Source organism: Aethalodelphis obliquidens, unplaced genomic scaffold (assembly GCF_003676395.1).
Source record: "Aethalodelphis obliquidens isolate GAN/ISIS:26980383/991018 unplaced genomic scaffold, ASM367639v1 scaffold31, whole genome shotgun sequence".
Taxonomy (NCBI): domain Eukaryota; kingdom Metazoa; phylum Chordata; class Mammalia; order Artiodactyla; family Delphinidae; genus Aethalodelphis; species Aethalodelphis obliquidens.
Genome location: NW_020837975.1, coordinates 2,713,425 through 2,734,355, shown reverse-complemented (window position 1 = coordinate 2,734,355; position 20,931 = coordinate 2,713,425). Strand labels below are relative to the sequence as shown.

Genomic DNA, 20,931 nt, shown 5'->3' with positions numbered 1-20,931 from the left:
TAGGTTTCATTGCTCTAAGTCACCGAGTGTGTGTAATTTGTTACAGCAGCCATCAGAAACTAATAATATATCCTTAGATCAAAAAACACTTAACTGAATGCCTATTACTGGGCACTGCGGATGTTTAGAGAGAGGTTTTATACTGAATTTAAATCTTCAAACTTGAAAGTATTCATGATCTTTGGATCAAAGAAACCCCAAACTGCACTCTTTCTTATATGACTACCCTGTCAATATCTGAAAACACATTTCTCTGTAATCCTCTCTTCTCAAAGCCACCTTCCCCACTTGTCTCTGTCATCCCTCATCCGAGAGATGGTTTCCAGACGCTTACCATCATGGTTGCCTCCTGTGGTCACTTTCCTTTTGACTGTCCCTTAAAACTCACTGTCATGACCTGAACAAAACACCCTGGATGTGGGCTGACCAGAGCATATTCAGCTCTGCTAAGACGGCCTGAGACTGCATGCAGGTGCATCACTGTTGTCAATCTGCAGTCAGCAGGACCCCCCAGCTCTGATTGCATGAATCGCTGCCCCACCAGACCTTCTGTGTCCTACAGGGAAATTTTTCAATCTTTGAGCAGAACTTTACATTGTCCACCATTAAGTTCTGTCTTTTTGATGAGACTAGAGGTCCAGCTTTCTTGATCTATTTATTACACTAAGTATCCTTCCAACCTATAGTCTGATCAGCAGGCATTCTCCAACTCCATCTGAGTACCTGCTACAAAACAAAGGAAAGAACTAAGACAGAGGCCCCTGTAGTCCCCTCCCTGTAGGTTCCCTCATTCAGCAAACACAGTCAGTCCCTTCATAGAATTCTCAATATAGTTACTTCCAGTTCCTTAATGCCTATGTGTGAAATTCACAGTTCTTCCTAAAATGCCAGTTACGTTGCTTGTGTCCTCAAAAACTTCCAATGACATCCTTGGCTAACCCATCACATCTGCTTCTTACCTGGCTTCACCATTTCTTTCTTTCTTTTTTTTTTTTTTTTAATTTTTACTGAAACATAGTCGACTGACAATGTTGTGTTAGTTTCAGGTGTGGCTTCACCATTTCTATCCAACCTGGTCTCCTTCCAGCAAACCCTAGTGGTCCAGTACATCAGGCGCACGGCACATGGCCCCAGCCCATCCCCTCCTCTGCACCCAGCTTAAGCCAACGTCCCTACCCTGTCACAGTCCCTGACTACTCAGGGCCGCCCAAGTCTCCTGGCTCTGATCTCGTAAAACGCTTACTGTCTCCTACTCATTCTGGCACTTCATCCTATGCTGCCTGGCATAACTGGTAATGGTTTTACACAAATGTATTTAATGCCTCCAACAAAACAGGAAGCTGCATGAAAACAGTACTTTCTAAACTGTATTTCAGATACAGCCCTGCTTATACCAAAGTTCAACACAGCCCTGCTGAAAGTGAACTGAGTGTTATTCTGGACCTTTTTTTATTGATGAGGAATTTTATCACAAAGAAATTGTTATTCTTCATGATGAGAAGATATTCAGAGTTTCTCAATCCCAAGCTACTAGTCACCTACATACTAGCAGGTGACTTCACACTCCTCTATGTTATCTCTTACAATCTTGAAGTTGTCAAGATTACCAAGTCAACTATTTTTTCACATTTACAAAAACCTGATTTGCTTCTATATTCTACACTTCGAGGCTTTAAACCAGACATTTCCTCCAAAAGCTTTCAACCCTTCCTCTAGTACGTACACTATCTCTTACACCACAACAGAAATAATTTAAACGTCACGTCATAAGCTCAGCTTCCCCCTTTAGCTTTGATCACTAAATTCATCCTTAAAAATTTAGTGCAGTAGAGAGAGAACAAGATCCAGAAACAGCCAGACTAGGGTGTCATCCTCCCTTCCTCCTCAGACAGGGGTACTCTCTCTTAGCCTTATTTTCCATATACATCCTGAGAATTATTAGCTACGTGACCCGGGGAAATTATGGAACCTCTCTGGGCATCAGTTTCATCATCTGTAACATGGGGATTAAGAACAGTCAGGATCCAGATGAATAGATAAAGAAGATGTGGTACATATATACAAGGGAATACTACTCAACTATAAAAAAAATAATGAAATAATGCCATTTGCAGCTACATGGATGGACCTAGAGATGATCATACTAAGTGATGTAAATCAGACAAAGACAAATATCATACGATATCACTTTATGTGGAATCTAAAATATGACACAAATAAATTTATTTACAAAACAGAAACAGACTCACGGTTGCCAAGAGGGAGAGGAGTGGGGGAGGGATGGATTGGGAGTTTGGGATTAGCAGATGCAAAGTATTATATATAGGATGGATAAACAACAAGGTCCTACTGTAGAGCACAGGGAACTATATTCAATATCCTGTGATAAACCTTAATGGAAAAGAATATGAAAAAAATGTATGGTTGTGTGTGTGTGTGTATATATATAAAACTGGATCACTTTGCTGTACAGCAAAAATTAACATAACATTATAAATCAACTATACTTCAATTAAATAAATTTAAAAAAATAGGTCCTGTCCATATGAACTGTTGTGAGAAATACATTAAGACGTGAAAGTGACAGCCTGGCATGTGGTTTGCCCTCAAATAATATTAGCAGCTATTAGTAGTAATAGTATTAATATTGTAAATATAAATTAATTTTTAAATTTATTATTAATTAATAAACATAGCCTACAGTAGAGGTGCAATAGCTACTACTATTTTTTAAACATTATCAGAATATTTGTTGGTTATATCAAATGAAACTGATGGTTCATTACAATATTTATCATTTTATCTATGACAGGTGCTCTCATAGTGTGGCCCCAGCTAAGCAGCATCAGCTTTTTGTTAGAAACCCAACTTCCTAGAACTTATTAGAATGGGAAATTTTCAGGCCCCACCCCAGATCCAGTGAATATGAAGCCTTGGGCTGGGGCCCAACCATCTATTTTAACAAGCCCTCCAAGTGGCTCTGATGCAGCTAAAGTTTAAGAATCACGTGTATAAGTCTAAGGTCTCGAAAAAATACCTTATTTGTCAATTTTAAGAACCACAACCTGCATTATACTTTCAGAAAAGGTATTTTTCATTAGCCCTTTAAAAGTCGATGCTTCAAAAATTTTCCTCTCTCATCTGTGCCCACAAATGGTAAAATTACTCAAGAAGTATGCAATGGTCGAGAACACAGAGCAAATAGAGATTTCTTCCTATTCCCTAAAAGTTATCACTGTGTTCTCAGCTTGGGGATTTACATTTCCTCCCAGCCACCAAATCACAAAACAAAGAACAGTGTGATTGATTCAGCAGGGCCATGAAGTCATTGCCTTTACAATGTGTGCAAAGGATGTCTATGCTGTAAGTAAATCAAGCTTTCCAAAGACAAGATGGAACAGAGATAAAAGTGTAATCATCAGTTGGGTATCTTACAGGTGGTAACCAAGCAGGTTACTAAGAGGGTGTGGTTCAATATGGAATCCAGGGCCTCTTCCTCTCCAAATGCATTTATGTATCAATAAAGTAAAACTCAGACCAAACATCCAATTACACAATGTTAATTAATACATTTACAGTACAGCTAACCAGTGCTGAAGAAATATATTTCCACCATGAACGGTTATTTAGATGGATCCAACACAAGTAAAGCACATTATATGAATTCTCCAGACTTCAATCTTGCAAAAATTTTTCATCCCCTTAAATTTTTATTCCTCTTCAATGCAGCCTCTCATTCACAGCTCAAGTTCTAATTCTGGGCCCAGGCAAACAATGAGTTAAAAAGGAATCTTCTGATCTTTAAAGTGCTTCAGAAAATAAAGAGCTTCCTTTCTTCTTGTTTCCTCAGAGCAAGGCAAAAGCTACATCACTGGTACTTAGATCTGGGTGCCATCTGTTATATATACTCATCAGTTTCTAGACAGCAAGACAGAACTGCATGTGATCAGGAATAACAAAAATTAAATAGTGACCTAAGACCCTCTAGTTTATAAAGTGCCATAGGTAGAATGGGCATAAATAAATACTGTAAATAATAGAAGAAGGCCAACAATTTTATACTTTAGAACAACTCTCTGGGTAAAATTTAGCTAACTGAAGTCACAGGTATTTTCAATAACAACCAACTCATGTTTTAGTACTATAATTTAAATTATGCTAAAGAATAATACATAATTGTTTCTGACAACCATAGTTTACCCAGAGATCATAACTTGCAAGGTAAACAATCCAATATATTCAGCATGGGAAGAATCTTGTAGAGGCAGCAGATGTGATGTGTTAACTGGGCTTCATCCTTAAATATATTTTGCAGAATGATGAATCAAAAGGAAAACATTCTTGCCAGAACAATCAGTTTAAATAGGGACAGGCTTAGTCATACAACTGAAATACCAGAGCACTAAAATTTAGATACATCTGGAAAAAAGCCAAAGACGTCTGCTCACCAACAAACATGAGTTTTAATTAAGCAAACTGTTTAAACAAATGTAATTTTAGCTCTGATAAATATAAGTCTATATTAATTTTTTTCTGGAGAGAAAGCTATATTAAAAAATCCTAACCAAGTATTTTAAGGAAACAGTGTTTACACATACGGATATAATAGTAACTTAAGCAATCATCTAAAAGCTCCACGATGTTTACTTTTCTCAGTCACATAAACTTTTAAAAATTGACCTTGCTAGAAGCATCCCCTGGGCACTGGGTATACGCTAGTTTACTGCTGCATAAATCCTAACTTCCTAAATCACTGGGATTAACTAGCAAATACCTGAAAGTATAAAGTGGAGAAAAGTAAACAGTCTAACAGCCAAGGGGAACCCACTGGCATCTGCAAAACGCCCCAGTGCACCAAGGAGCCCAGGGCTGACCTGGGCCCCCAGCCAAGTCCTGCTCTTGCTATGTGGCTTCTGATGCAGCTAAACCAGGAGGGGCTGTGGCGGGTGCCCCCTCCCTTAAATCAGGGAAGCAAACTGGACAATTCGAAAGCTATCCTCCAAGCGCAAGTCCAAGTGAAGGTACAACCGAGGACCAGGAGTGTGCTGAGTCTTCACAGACACCTTTTCTGCGAGGGGAGAATGTGGGAGAAGAGCAAAACAGGCCTTTGGGCCCCCAAGATCAACCCACAGACCACAAGGGAGGGGTGTGTAGAGAGGGTGCGGCTCAAGTGACCCAGCAGGACTCCAAGGCAAAACGGCCAAACTATCTCCCCCACAGATTCTGACCCCCAGACCCTAGCTTTTTCTAAAACAGATGTACTAAGAGGGAAAGTACTTGAGGTAAAGAAGAGATTTGGATAAGGCAGGTAGCAGGGCATGAGAGGCACCCCGCCCCTGCTTTACCATTTGGTTTGCAGCCATCCACATCAGCCCACTCTTCCACCAGCTCTCACTGACTGAGCGCTGACAATCTGCCAAGCACCATATACTTTATGCTTAGATGGACGATCTCATCAAATCCTCACACTAATCCACTATTTACAGATAAGGGCGGAAAAGGTTACGGTCACACCAATAATAAAGTGCAGAGCTGTCTACCTTCCATCTTTGCCTTACATCTCCCAGACTGACAACCTTGTAGGAGAGTCTTCTTTCAAAGACAAAATATACTATTTATCAAATGAAAAGGAAAATCCAGTGAAGAAGGTTGTTGTGGAACTAAGCTCTCAATCACCTCACTGCCCAAAGGAGCAGAACTACTAACAACAGATCTCCTTGGAGCCACAACTTGGGTAAAATAATTACATAATATTAAACCACAATAAACACATAAAATAATCACTTAGAAAGGTCAAAATTTTTAAGAATTATTTCAAAAGATGGGGAGCACACTCTGGCCTGCGTCAGCAGTCCAGGCAGCTAATAAGCCCAGGGCAGAGTCTCCAGAACTTGGTCCCAGCATACAACTCCCGGGCTATGGGGGGCAGCACAGGGCACAAGGTAGGCATCCTTCCCCTCTTTTCCCCCTTTAACCTCCTCCACCCCTTCTTCTCTCTTTTCTCTTCTAATCCCCTTTCCCCCTCCCTTCCCCATTGTTTAAGGAGAAGGTCTACAGTTAAAATGACAAAACAGAGTGAGTACACACATAAAACTACTCGAATATTATCTAAATGATTTTATTCCCACTTTTTTTCTCTCTTTACCCATCAATTTTTCCTTCATTTTGCTGACTCGTTTTTCATGGTCACCCTTTCCCTTAACATTTATATAACATAATCTAATTTTATGAAAAACTCTTCAAATAACATACTTTCATTCGTTGCAAGGGAATAAGGTAAGGCAAGAAAGGTAAGAGATCTGCTTCTCTCCTGTCCCTGTTTCTCCCTGAATATGTTCAATATTTCAAGGGAAGAATATAAGAAGATCAACATAGAAGAAATATTTCTTTCTAATATAGAGATTTCTAATCTAAAATCCATTTACTTACTTTGCATTTCCTACTAATTGGGTTACAACCAAATGGCCCCCAACAGCGACAGTATCCAACATTCCTCTTATCATCATGTAGGTGAAACGTGGAAAAGATGACACGAAATCTGGCCTTTCTCTGGTCAACTCACAACACAAACCTGAAGAGCCTGGTGCCCCAAAACGTTTAGGGATATCTGATGAGTTTTCTTCACTTGAGGGTAATGCTCTAGCTTCCAGACATAAAAGAATAAATGTTAAAACAAACAAACAAACAAAAAAAACCTATGTTCTCACATATGTGAGTTTTGGGTCAGAAATTTCAGTGCACAATTTTTCAGTAAGAGTGAATTTTAAATTCTGCCCTACTTCAAGAAACAAATAAGCTAATTTGATTATAACCCTAATTAGTTAGACTGGCATCTATCTAATGGCTGTTGTACATAAAATACTTATTTTCCTATTTCTTATTGGGTTGCAGCAGAAGTAAGCCTAAAATCTTCTAGATGTGTCATTTTATCAAAAAAAGAGGTCACATACTCCAAGTAAATCAGGATTTGAACCCTTGCTGTCTGACTGTGCTGGCTTTGTGGGCCTAATCACTAAATTAAACCACCTTGGAGGGTTGTTGGAGGATTAAGTGATTTAAAACTTGCCATGGGCGTTACACATGGTGAGAACACTCTTGCCAGGCCCCATGATGAGCCCTAGGAGTGGATAATGCAGACTTGTCCTCAAAAAGCTCAACTAGTGTTTTGAATTTTGAGCAAAGGCAGCTTCCTTACACGCATTCATCCAATTTACACGCTGCTCGTAAGGTGAGTGGCCCAGCCCAACACGCCCAGTACCCAGTAGGTCCCCAAGGAACATCCGTCTTGTACCAGTGCTGCGTTCCCACAGGAGTCATCCTCATGGGTTTCTACCCTCCACTGCCAACACTGTGACTTACACTCCCAAAGACACGGGGAAGCCCTCTGTGTCCCCAACATGCCACCCCCAGATGGCCACAGTCACAAAGACTGCCAGGCCAGGAACCACCAAAGGGGCATCTCTTCATCCAAAACCTCGCTCCCCCTGGACTCAGCTCAGAGATGGGGAAGTCCTGTCAGAGCCTTCAGCTCCAACGTTCCACAATGCAACCCTCGCATCAGCCCACCTCTGCCCTAGCCTGTAGCAGAGTCCTGCTTACACGGAGTGCGTGGGACACAAAAGATTGGGGGAAGGCAGGTAAACTGCTGGTGTGATACCTTCCTCAGAATTCACAAGACACTGCCTCACGAGAGCATCATAAAGCAGAGGGTCTCCACCTTTCATCTCCAGCCAACACATCGGAGGATTAGTAACAGAAATCCCAGTAGTAACAGAAATCCTTACGGAAGTGAGTCTCAGTTGGGGGGTGAATGACATGGCCCCCCAGAAGGATGTAACAGATTCGGGAAAAGGATTCTGTCCATGGGTGATGAGAGAGAGGGGACTAAAACTTCTCTCAGGTAATCGGATATGCTCCCTGAAATAAGAATCGCTTTTAGAGAAGGTTATTAAATGCTATTACAGTACTGGCACCATCCCCCTAGGGTACATGATGGTTTGAATAGGATCTGTAGGATAGCTTAGGGATATAACCACATTAACATAATGTTTCTATGTGAGAAAACTCTTTCCAGGTCCCAAACAACAGATTTAAAATATTACCTTCTCTCCGACTTCAGGACTGTCCATAAAAGGGGAAGAAAGTGACTAAGAGTTAATTGTGAAATCCCATGGGCTCTTTAGCTGAGATTTATGGAGTTATTTTGGGTCCCACCGATCCAATAATTCTACTGGCATTGGGACCCAATAACTCCATGAAATTGTATGCAAACGTTGTGCACATGTGTATTTTTTGGAAGAGCTTACATCAGATTCTCAAAGTGACCCATGGCACACAAATAAATATTAATTTAAGAACCACAACTATTAACTGCTTCACAGAGAAACATACACATAAGCACCAATCTCTGGGTCATACTAAATACAAGAGATAAACTGATTTGTCTAGACTTCTGTCTGTAATCCGTCCTTTTTATCTTGTTTTTAAAGATTTTTTTTTGATGTGGACCACTTTTAAAGTCTTTTATTGAATTTGTTACAATATTGCTTCTGTTTTATGTTTTGGTTTTTTGGCCGCAAGGCATGTGGAATCTTAGCTCCCTGACCAGGAATCGAACCCGCCGCCCCCTGCAATGGAAGGCAAAGTCTCAACCACTGGATCACCAGGGTAGTCCCTTTTTTTTTTTCTTTTTTTTTTAAATAAACCATCCTTAGTCCCACCTAACTCTCTGCCATCTGCATAAATCTGATGCCAGAACTTGCTTGGAATCTTGAGAGGAAAAAACATTACTGAGAACTGCAGTTTTTCGATGCCCTAACACGTAAATATTTACATATTTCTTAACCTGCTGAGATTTTTTAGAGACCAATAATAAGAGGTTTTACTCATGTCACAGAAGACACTGCAATCACTGGGCACTCATCTACCACCCCCATCATGACCCACAGGCCATATACCAAATAATAACAGATGCCTGAAATGCATGTGAAATGCTCTAGAACTGAAACTTCCCACTTGATACGGAAAAGCTGTGCTTCACAGCCATACAACCAAGTACTGCACAATAAATTAAAACCTGCAAAACAATTCCAAGATGCAAAAGAAATATACACTGACCTTCATGAGATGCTGATTTATCCATTTTGTGAATGTTTTCTTCTGAACTTTGTCCCGTTCATCTGGAAGGGGGAAAAAAGATATAAAAGAAGGTTGGTAAAAATCTATGACTAGGAGACTTTCATTATCACTATGCAAATAAAGAAGAGTAAGGTGTTCAAAAAGTACTGTTTGGTGCACTTGAATTTTCTTGGTAAGTTTTGGCACCTTGACACTACCTGTGAGAAAGATTGGCCTCTTCCCAGTGTGGCATTTGCCAGCACTGCCTTCCACACGCTCTGCTGCATCATCCCCACCGCCACCACCACCAGGAAGTCCTCTCACCTCCACCGCCACCACCAGCCTCCACTGAGCCCCTGCATGAACTTCCCAAAGCACCTGACCACAGATTACATCCCAGCTGGTCTTCACTGCCACAAGAGGGAAGGGAGGCAGTGTCACTCCCATCTCACATAAGAGGAAACCAGGATGTCAAGAGGTCAAAGGACTTGTCGACGATTATTCAGAAAAAGACTTAAAGCTGTGATAAAAGGCAGGACTGAATTCAGGTCCTCTGGCTGGAAGTGGACACTGGTTTAATCACGAACCATGCTGCTTTTCTCCTAGATTCCCTGTGTTGAACGATCTGGTAACAACAAAACGCCCCACTAGATCCTTGCCATAGAGAGTGATACTATCCTGGTTACTAGACACGGTGCAGAAAAGGGTGAGGGGAGGTCTTATGATGTAGGAGGAAGAGCACTGGAACGTTCCGGTTCATCAAGTTATTATTTCAAAGAAATCCTAATCTCCAACATCTAGAGAGGATGCTGGAAGCCATACTCCCTCCCCGTCCTGCTCCCAGGCAGCAAACCCCACTCTCCTGTGTCCTCCTCCCTCCACTCTACATCTGGGGCCGGCTCTTCTTTCTCCCCGTGGTCCTCTTTCTTTTCCCACCCCTGGTCCGCATCTCCATCCTTTCCCTAGGGGCAGATAGGCCTCGCTCTCTTCATCTCTCTCTCTTCTCATTCTTCATCCCTGAGCCCCATAAACTACTTTAAATGGAACGAAAGTTTCTTTGAAAATGCTATGATCCAGCAATCCCACTCCCGGGCCTATGTCCGAAGAAAAGCGTAATTCGAAAAGACACATGCACCCCAATGTTCACAGCAGCACTATTTACAATAGTCAAGACATGGAAACAACCTAAATGTCCATCAACAGAAGAATGCATAAAGAAAACATGGTACATATATATACAATGCAGTACTACTCGGCCATAAAAAAGAATGAAATGATGCCATTTGCAGCAACATGGATGGACCTAAAGATTATCATATTAAGTGAAGTAAGTCAGACAGAGAAAGACAAATACCATATGATATCACTCTTATGTGGAATCTAATTTTTTTTAATATACAAATGAACTTATTTACAAAACAGAACCAGACTTACAGATCTTGAAAACAAACTTATGGTTACCAAAGGGGAAACATGGGTGGGGGGGTGATAAATCAGGAGCTTGGGATTAACACACACACATTACTATATATAAGACAGATAACCAGCAAGGACCTACTGCATAGCAAAGGGAACTCTACTCAATATTCTGTAATAACCTATGTGGGAAAAGAATCTGAGAAGAAATGAATATATGTATGTGTATAACTGAATCACTTTGCTGTACACCTGAAACTAACACAATATTTTAAATCAACTATACTCCAATAAAATTTTTAAAAAAGAAGAGAAAAAGAAAATGCTTGTCCTATTCATGAAAAGTATTTACGTGCTTTACACTAATTTAAACATAAACAAAAATACTTAAATATGTCAACTGGGAAAAATATCTGTAAACTGAGACACAGATTACTAATATTAATACAAAATAAAAATAAAAAAGAATAAGATGAACATAATGTATAACTGGGCAAAAGCAGACAATGAAAATGATTAAAACTTTATGAAATGAAATTAATTTTAAAAATGAAAAAAAGTAAATGCCCACAGGTACTCAACCTCACTAACAAATAATAATATAGAATAAAAATAAGCTTTTTCACCTATCAAGTTGTCAAGATTTTATGAAAAAAAAATTCATGTTGACGAGGGCACAGGGAACAGATATATTTATATATATCTGTGGATATGCATATGCATATATATATATATGGCTAGTGGAAATGTAATTTGTTTGAGATCTCCTAGACCTGTACTGTCAATACTGCAGCCCTTAGTCACAGATGTGGCTATTTAACTTCAAACCAAAATTAATCAAAATAAAATAAAATTAACAATTCAGTTCCTTGGTAACACCAGTCACAATTCAAGTGTGCACTAACTAACGCTGGACAGGGTACGGATACAGAACATTCCCACTGTCACAAAAATTTCTACTGGACAGTGCTGCTCTACGACAATTTGCCAATAAATATCAAAAGCCTTAAAAATATATTTAATTATATTTTATACCCTTTATAATAATAAAGGGTATTATTATATTTAATACCCTTTCCCAGTAAGTCCACTTCTAAAATTTATCTTAAAACTATCATCATGGTTGTGCACAAAATGTATCTATGAGAATATAAATCAGTGTTATTATTTGAAAATAAAAGTTTAGGAAAAAACATAAATGTTCAATGATTTTAAAAAATGGATAAATAAATTTTAGTAAAGCAATCCAAAGGCTTGTTCAGATTCGATTCTTTGCAAAGCTACCCAGTGATGGCATATTATTTAGAGCTCTCTTACCCTTTAATGCCAACATGAAAGGGCAGGGGAGGGACCCTGTAATTTCCCTTGTATTTCACAAGCATTTCTTCTCCACAGTATCCCCTTGAAACCCTTCCCACTTCCCATCACCATCAGGGAGAACCCAAAAGGCACCTAAATAGGGCCTTGCATTTTGTACCGCCAATAACACATTCCTTTTCAGTGCCCAAACCTCTAGTCTCATTCTGGACTTCACTTTGGGTATTAAAAATTGGAAAAGCTGACCAAGAAGACAGAAGTTTGCTAAATCTGAATATAAATGCTCAGAATTTATGCTGAAATTATTAAACTTGCCTGATCCCCAACATAAAATCCCCAGGCACTTTGCATATAACTACTCCGCCAAGACCAATTTTATCAATAATTGTTAACCAACATTATCATCCACAAAATATTTATGAATTCCCCTGTTGGCCCCTCTGGGGCATGATCTCGACCTCAGTCATCTTTGTCTACCCACAGTAGATGCCATGATGCTTCTATGCACTCAACAAACAAATACCCATGATGTGAATTAATTATGTTTCCCAAAGGACAATCCTACTCAGGATAACAAGGTATAATTCCTTATATACTTAGACACAGTGGTACATATTACTGTATCTCTTAAAGTAGTAATGATGTCGTAAATGTCTTTCAGACTTGCTATTCCTAACGAGGTCAGAATGAACCTAAATAATTAGTACGTAAGGCAAGAACAAAGAAAGAGAAGCAATCTACTAGTCCCAGCTTCCCTCCCTCACTCATCCCAGCATCCATCAGATCATTGGATGAGCCCAGTGCTGTGTAGTGCTGGGCCCCCTAGACTGGACAGATAGAGCACTGGCCCTTGTTCTCTAGAGCTGTCACCTAGAGAGGGCACCTGACAGGAAGGCAGTTTGACAAGCACGCCAGCTGAGCAAAGGATGTGGCACTCACCATGCAAGCAGTACAAAGGAGAGAAAGGCCACCCCTGTCCAGCACAGGCAAGTGGGGCTGGAAGGAGGGCAAGGAGATTAATTAGCAAGACAGAAGCCAGCCCTGGTGCAGACTTCTCCATCAAAAAGAAACCCTCCACACCCTCTCCAGCATTTATTATTTGTAGACTTTTTGATGATGCCGTTCTGACTGGTGTGAGATGATACCTCACTGTAGTTTTGATTTGCATTTCCCTAATAATTAGGGAATTTAAACTGGTGCAGCCACTATGCAGAACAGTATGGAGGTTCCTTAAAAAACTAAATATAGAGCTACCATATGATCGAGCAATCCCACTCCCGGACATATATCCAGAGAATACCATAACTGAAAAAGATACATGCACCCCTATGTTCATAGCACCACTGTTTACAGTAGCCAACAATGGAAGCAACCTAAATGTCTACTGACAGATGAATGGATAAAGAAGATGTGATACACATATACAATGAATATTACTCAGCCATAAAAAAGAATGAAATAATGCCATTTGCAGTCACACGGATGGACCTAGAGATTATCATATTAAGTACAGTAAGTCAGACAGAGAAGGACAAATATCATATACAGCTTATATGTGGAATCTAAAAACATGATACAAATGAACTTATTTATATAACAGACATAAACTCACAGACATAGAAAACAAACTTATGGTTACCAAAGGGGAAAGGTTGGGGGGTCGAGATAAACTAGGAATTTGGGAGTAACATATACACACTACTATATATAAAATAGATAAACAACAAGGACCTACTGTATCTCTACTCAATATTCTGTAATAACCTATGTGGGAAAGGATCTGAAAAAGAATAGATATAATATTGGGTTGGCCAAAAAGTTCGTTCAGGTTTTCCGTAGGATGTTATGGAAAAACCCGAACAAACTTTTGGCCAACCCAATACATTTACAATGTAGTGTTGGTTTAAGGTGTACAGCGCAGTCATTCAGTTTCTTTCAGGTGTGCAGCACAGTGATTCAGTTTTACATATAAAAAACTGTGTTGTGATTACCCAACACTGTAAATCAACTATAATTTGATAAAAATAAATTAATTTAAAAAAAGAAACCCTGATCTCATAATTTCAGATTGAAAGAGGCTTAGTTAGAACTCAAGTGTCGTGATTCCCCCCAGAATTGCTTCCACTACCCCAAGATCCTACCACCTTTCCTTTCAAAAGGAAGTACTGAGCACATCCCAATCACAGACAGTGCTGGGGAGCCAGGCCCTCCTGATGGCTGTGGACTTTGGACGGAGAAGCGAGTGCAAACAAGGGAACCTCCTCAACAAAGTCTAGGGCTCCTATCACATTTCGGCAGTGCTTTTCTAACCCCTAGCAAAGAAAACAGAGTGAGGGAAAAAAAAAAGAGTACTTCCTAGGCAATATTCACATTAATACCATCCAATTAATAACCTAGGACCCTAATGTTAAATCGTCAAGTAAAAAACAAAATGTACTATTAAAAATTCTTGTTCAAGAATAGATAGCTTCCATATCAAGTTATGAAATATGAGATGAAAAGCATTCCTATAACTATCTACCAAAATTTTATTAATTTATTGAATCAGCACATAATAATATGAACTCTTAACAAATTTACTCTGTCCCATTAAATTTAACATATGATGTGTATTATACAAACTCCTCTTGGTACATAATGGTTAATAAAATATATTTATTTTAAAAAAAGAATGTATATATATGTATAACTGAATCACTCTGCTGTACAGCAGAAATTAACACAGTGTAAATCAACTATACTTCAATTAAAAAATAAATTTACAAAAATAAAATATATCTCTTTGGGTTGTGAAAAGCCATATGCATTGATATGTTAATTGTATAATTTATGATGGAAAAATTAGAAGCAATCTAATTAATATTTGATGATTATTAAATTCTGATTTGTCCTTTAAAAATATAGATATATGTACATATATATATATTTACTTCTTTCTAAATTAATAAAAAACGGTCCTATATTTTAAGGAACATGAAGAATAGAACACACATTCTTAAAAACTAATCTCTTAATGGTTAATTTTTTAGCCACGTGGTAGATCAAGAAAGCTGATTCAATCGAAGGATCAAATAATGAGAAACTCACTTAAATTATACAACCATAAAATGGCTTTTTTGATCACTGAGGTTTTGTTGTGGTTGTTGCTAGCAGCTTTTCAAAAGCATTGCTGAAAATGTAAGGTGGGAGCTAAACGTTTAGCAGGTTAATACTGAGGTAATACCTCGGGATTATGATCCACAGCTAAAGTACTGGCTAAGGTACAAAGACTAAAGTGAACTAAATAACACGTGATTCATAGATTCTGATACTGTTTTCTAACAGTAACAACCTAATCTTTTCTTTTAAACTTCAATAAACCTAGATGATTCCCCTTCAAGTACGCCAAGGGAGGTTCTTTAACACGTGAAGTTTCCCACGATGCTACAAGAATGAGGAAAGAGTAAATGTGGACATTAGGCGCTCAACTTTCTTCAGGAAAGCAACTTACAATCCAGGAATACTTTAAGCCTGGGGAGACTGTGATTTACCGCTTTCCATACACATTATTTCAAAAGGGAGTATTCCTGATGACACCATCTAATTTTCCAAGTCTCGTAATGGTTCTTTATTTCACTTCAGTGAGGGTTGCCTAACACTGAGATTTATATTTAGGGCGACGCTGCTAAGACAACAAAAAGGAAAGATCACTCCTGAGTTTTTAACTAATCCTACTGGTTTTACAGACTATCCATCTATTTTTCTGAATGAAGCTTTATAACATCCCTCTCTTGGAAAATTATTTCATTTAGAGAGTACGTTTTAAGTGAAAATATACATGTACGATCAACTCGTAAAGTACAACATGGCTGAACATTCTATAAGGACACAGAATGCAAACAATAACAGAATTTGAAAAAAAACAAATAAAAAAGTACAAAAAGAGCACCAATTATTACAACTTACACTGACTGGTCTTCAATAAACTCCAATAAAAGCTAAACCCACTTCATATCACACACAAAATAACTATTATTATTTCAACGCATATCCTATGCCCAACAACAGGGGGAAGTTCTGTCCAGGGAGCCTCAGGAGTTGTCACGGGAGCCTGTCCAGATTTCCAGAAGGTGCCCCACAGTCTGCTAAAGCCCCGCTGTGCGAACCCACTCAGGTCCTGCAACTTCCCTCTCCAATCCTGCGGCACGAAAGTGAGATAACGGGTAGGCTACTGACCCATGCAGCACATCAGCCCCACCAGCCTCGCGTTCCAGTCGCCATCATCTTTCAGGACCTGCCCCATCCTTGCACGGGAAATCGGTCCAGCAGCTCCCTCAACTTTCCATACCAAAGCTCATGTGTCAGAGTCCTGGTAAGTTTCTGGGTAGAAAGGAAAACACTGACTAGACACTCCCACTCACAAGCTGACAACCAGTCCACTCCCCCTTTTAAACAAACATGAGCAAAGCCAGCCAGCCTCCGCCACTATTTTGCAGGGGACGCAGACAACACTTACTAAAAAGAAACTAAATCATCTCTTTCTCCTTTGACGCTTAAAGCTGTTCAAATGAAATCCCTTAAAAAGAGAGTTTTGATTGCCTAACTTTTTTGCAACGAGGCAAACCAATCGGATGTTAGATTTCACTGCTGCACCAGCTCATCACATTCCCTCCTCTAACACCCCAGGCAGGATACCCCTGGGATAAAAAAAAACAAAACAACAACCAGCTCAACTAGTTTCACTCATGCCTGATATGTGTGCGATGAAGGTGGTTTAGGAAGCCCAACTTTATAGGCTAGACACACCTCCTTCAGGGGAAACACCACTATCAGGTATTTCTTTCTGCACCTTCACACATTTCCACATGAATCTCACAATGATTCTTTGACCTGGGTGGTACATCTTCATTTTAAAGATGTAACAAACAAGGTTTGGGGAGATGAAGAAACTAGCCTGAGATTTCACAGCCTAAGTGGGATCTGAAATCTGATTCTAAAACCCACTTCTCTTCTATGTCATCAAATAACAGAACTTTTCTATGTCATCAAATAACAGAGCCCCCAGTCTAATAATGCAGGAAAAACAAGGAGTCTCCAGCTTATAAGGACTTCACTTTCGAGCATGAAGAAAAATGTCAGGAAATGAGAATCCTTGCCTTAAAGAAGCACCAGACCAAGTGTCCCCAGCACAACTGTTTGCCTGAGACTTTACACAAACAGACCTGCCCGAACAGAAACTGTACAAACAGTAACTCCACAAACAACAAACAGGAAATGATCACTACTTATTTTTGGCAACAGGGAATCAGTCAATTTGATCATGCCGAGGGAAGAGACAATGCCATATTAACAGTAGCTTTGAATGTGCTTTGAAACATTCAAGTATGATTTCTAACTCTACTCTAAATAGACTGTAAATGACAATTATATCAACTTCTGCAAAAGTTTAAAGTATCCTTCACTTTCTCTCCCTTTCCAATTGTCTGTTTCAGAGCCTTGACCTCCACTACCGAAAAGCCTAAGCTTACCTATCTCCCTGAAAGAGGGTAATAATAATAGCAAACACTCACAGAGCGCTTGCTATGTGCCAGGTACTGTTTTCACCTACACGCATGTAACACAGACGGCATGGCATCCTCACACAACCATAATAGGATCATGCCACTCACAGAAGGACCCGAGGCACTTGAAGCTTAAACATTTGCCTGGGGGCTTCCCTGGTGGCGCAGTGGTTGAGAGTCCGCTGCCGATGCATGGGACACGAGTTCGTGCCCAGGTCCGGGAGGATCCCACATGCTGCAGAGCGGCTGGGCCCATGAGCCATGGCTGCTGAGCCTGCGCGTCCGGAGCCTGTGCTCCGCACCGAAAAACATTTGCCTGGGATCACAGAGCTACTAAGTGCAGGGGGTGGGGAGAAGATGCAGCTTTCAAAAGCATGTTCAATATTATAATTTCATACTTGGAAAACAAAGTACTAGCTTTTAAAAAATAAGTTAACAAAAAGGAAAACCTGAGGCTTGGCCAAATCTTCAGTAGTGGGGATACACAAAAGATGTAATTCACACTCTGCACATCAGTGATTGTAGAGAGTGGAGGAAGGTACTCAGGATGGTTCCCAAGGAGGTCAGAATTTAGGATAAGGACGAGACTTCTGCATTTATTAATAAAGGTCAGGTGTGAATTTTAGAAGAAGACTGGGAAACACTTGGCAAAAGGCTCTATCTAAGAAAAGAGAGAGAGAAAAAGAAGAAAGGAAGGAAGGAACAGAAGGATGGAAGGAGGAAGGGGGGAAGGGAAAGGAGGGAGGGAAAAGAAAAGATGAAGTGGTGGAGTTTTGTGGGAAAAAAAGATGGAAGGAAAAGGAAAAAGGGGATCTAGGCAATTTCCCCGCTATTGCTGGGAAATAGCTCTGTAATACAATACAGTGAAAACAACAGGGGAAAAGCTGTAAGATTTCTTTCATTACAGAAGAAGGAAAACTGGCTGGAAGAAATAGTTGGGATCAGTGAGAAGACTAGCTCCTGAAAACTGAAAGACAATGTCCAGCTGTGACCAGGGAGCTGGGTGAGAGGGGGTCAGACCTGCTGCCATCATCACCCCTCAGGCCCCCCGTGAGCCTCACCCCTCATCACCTGGGGCCCCTTGGCCTCATCCCAGTAACAACAGCCCTGCCCACTTGACAGGACCTTCACCCACAGTGTTCTCGGCCAACATCACTGGGACAGGAGGTTGGAGGTGCAATGGATAAGAGATGGGAGTCCCTGCTCCTGTTTTGGTTGAAAACGCTTCCCAAATATTCCCACAGAAGCATCATGTTCCCATGAGCACAGAGGTACAGCTGATGTCCATTTCTGGTTCACCCATTGGTCTGTGTGCCCCGCTTCTGTGGGACCACGGACGTAGAGGAAGAAACTGAACATCTCTGAGGCATAGCCACGCCCACCCCTACCCCATTTTGTTAAACGCAAGACTCTTTTCAGGACAATTCCACTAAAATTATGCCATTGATCTATCCATCATTTTATAAAAGGTTGCAAAACATCATGAATGAAAGTATACCAGTGTTATTTCCCAGTAATTCTTTAGCTTAGTCACGACTCCAAAGTCCCATATATCAATACTTCAAGCCCATAGCTGCTCTCCCAATAAGAAGGCCTGTTCTAGATCTGCTGTCTTTACTTCTGGCCACAGCAGACCTCGGGCTTTTGCATGATGCAAAGACACACTTTAACACTTTGATGGAGAGAGGTTCTCTTCTCTCATTCTCAAGGTTCAATTCTTCTTAGCTTAAACAGAATTTTTTCTCTTCTACAAGAAATGACAGCACCAAAAACTCTAGGGCTGTCCTTTTCTCATTACTGGTTTTATCAATTTAAATTCCCCATGCTGATGATTTTCTTAGCATTTGTTTTTTATAACTATTATTTGTTAAGATCTGAATCTAAATGGAATTGACATTATTTTCTATCATCATCCCTCCTTGATCAGAGCATGATCAACCTACTGCTTCTGTGCTAGATCTAAGCATCATTAAAAAACACATTTAAAAAGGAGTTATTTGCATATCTAAATGATAATCTTCATAGAAAAGCTCTTTACATTTTCAGAAATCCTTAAACCTTCTGCCAAGGAAATGAAGGCAGCTTAAAAAGGAGATGGAACTGACAATACATCTCAGAAACACAGTACAATAAAATCTTCAGATTTATGCTCCCTGGCAGTACATGCGGAAATTATACAATATTAGAAATGAGAATAAGAAAAAATTTTAAATAAAAAATTTTTAATTCTAAATAAATCATTTAAAAGAAAGTATAGAAAATTATGTTTTATAAATAGTTGGGTAGGAAGAGTGTTTCAAAACAAGTTACAGGGCTTCCCTGGTGGCGCAGTGGTTGAGAGTCCACCTGCCGATGCAGGGGACACGGGTTCGTGCCCAGGTCCGGGAAGATCCCACATGCCGCGGAGCGGCTGGGCCCGTCTGCTGAGCCTGCGCGTCCGGAGCCTGTGCTCCGCAATGGGAGAGGCCACAATAGTGAGAGTCCCGCGTACCGCAAAAAAAAAAACAAACAAAAAAAACAAGTTACAAAACCCAAAAGAAACTAGACATATAATGGCTGACAAATTTGACAAAGCAGATGCTATAAATGAAGTTTAAAAAAAACATGAGCAACAAAGAAAATATATGCTACATATATAATACACACCAAGAATCCAAAATAGATGAATAAGTCCTAATAATATTCAGTAAGAAAAAAAGGCAGCCCCTCCCCAACTACACAATTTAAAGGAATGAAAAAGATTCAGGGAAAGGCTCCCCCAGCCTTCCAATCAGGAAATGCACGTGAAGCAAATGATTTCATACTGGCAAAAATTTTATAAGAATGACAATAACTAATGCAGAGACAGGCAGCCCCATGTGTACAATGGCAAAAAAAGTTTTGAGGGCAATTTGTCAGGATCCACTACAAATTAAAATGCATACAACTTTCTGTATGAACAATTCTACCTGTAGTAAAACTAAAGAAACACTTGCATATATATGATCAGCATACAAGAATGTTTACTGTAGCAAAATATATGAAGCCACTTAAATGTCAGTCAATAGGAAGCTAGATGAATGAATTATATATACTTCACCCACCTTCTAGAATATTAATATGGGAAAACTTGTACATAGTGACATAAAAAGATTCCAAGATACACAGTTAAGTGGAAAAAATGCAAAATAATAAATACACATAAAAGAGGCACATCAAATTGAGAAAGCCATTTCATCGTAAGAGTGAAAGCTAAAAGAGGAGGGGGTTGGGGTCATAAATTTCACATTTCATTCTGCATTATTTCTAGATGGAGTGTTTCAGTCTTTTACAAGGAAGATGTATCTGTGTATTACTATTAACAATAATAGTGTTAATAGTTTCCTCACAACAACTGTGAGGAAAGAAGTGTTTCAAGTTATTTTATTCAATTAGGTATTCAATACTCCGGTAGACTCTACGGAAGATACAGGGAAAAGACAGACAGCCGGAGCACCCCCAACTCAGATCCAAAGATGGAGAGAAAACACCTCAGCTGTGGGTAGGCTTGTTCTTAGGCTGC

At 39.7% G+C, this 20,931-nt stretch overlaps 1 protein-coding gene across 18 annotated transcripts in view; it reads right to left on the bottom strand.

Moving 5' to 3' along the window:
* DST (dystonin) overlaps positions 1–20,931 on the bottom strand; it is a 497,966-nt gene that overhangs the window by 265,219 nt on the left and 211,816 nt on the right. For all 18 annotated transcript variants that reach the window (XM_027126879.1, XM_027126873.1, XM_027126884.1 and 15 more), the window contains one exon: positions 9,118–9,179. In XM_027126879.1, coding sequence (XP_026982680.1) covers positions 9,118–9,179 — 62 coding nt within the window. The remainder of the gene's footprint in view (positions 1–9,117; positions 9,180–20,931) is intronic.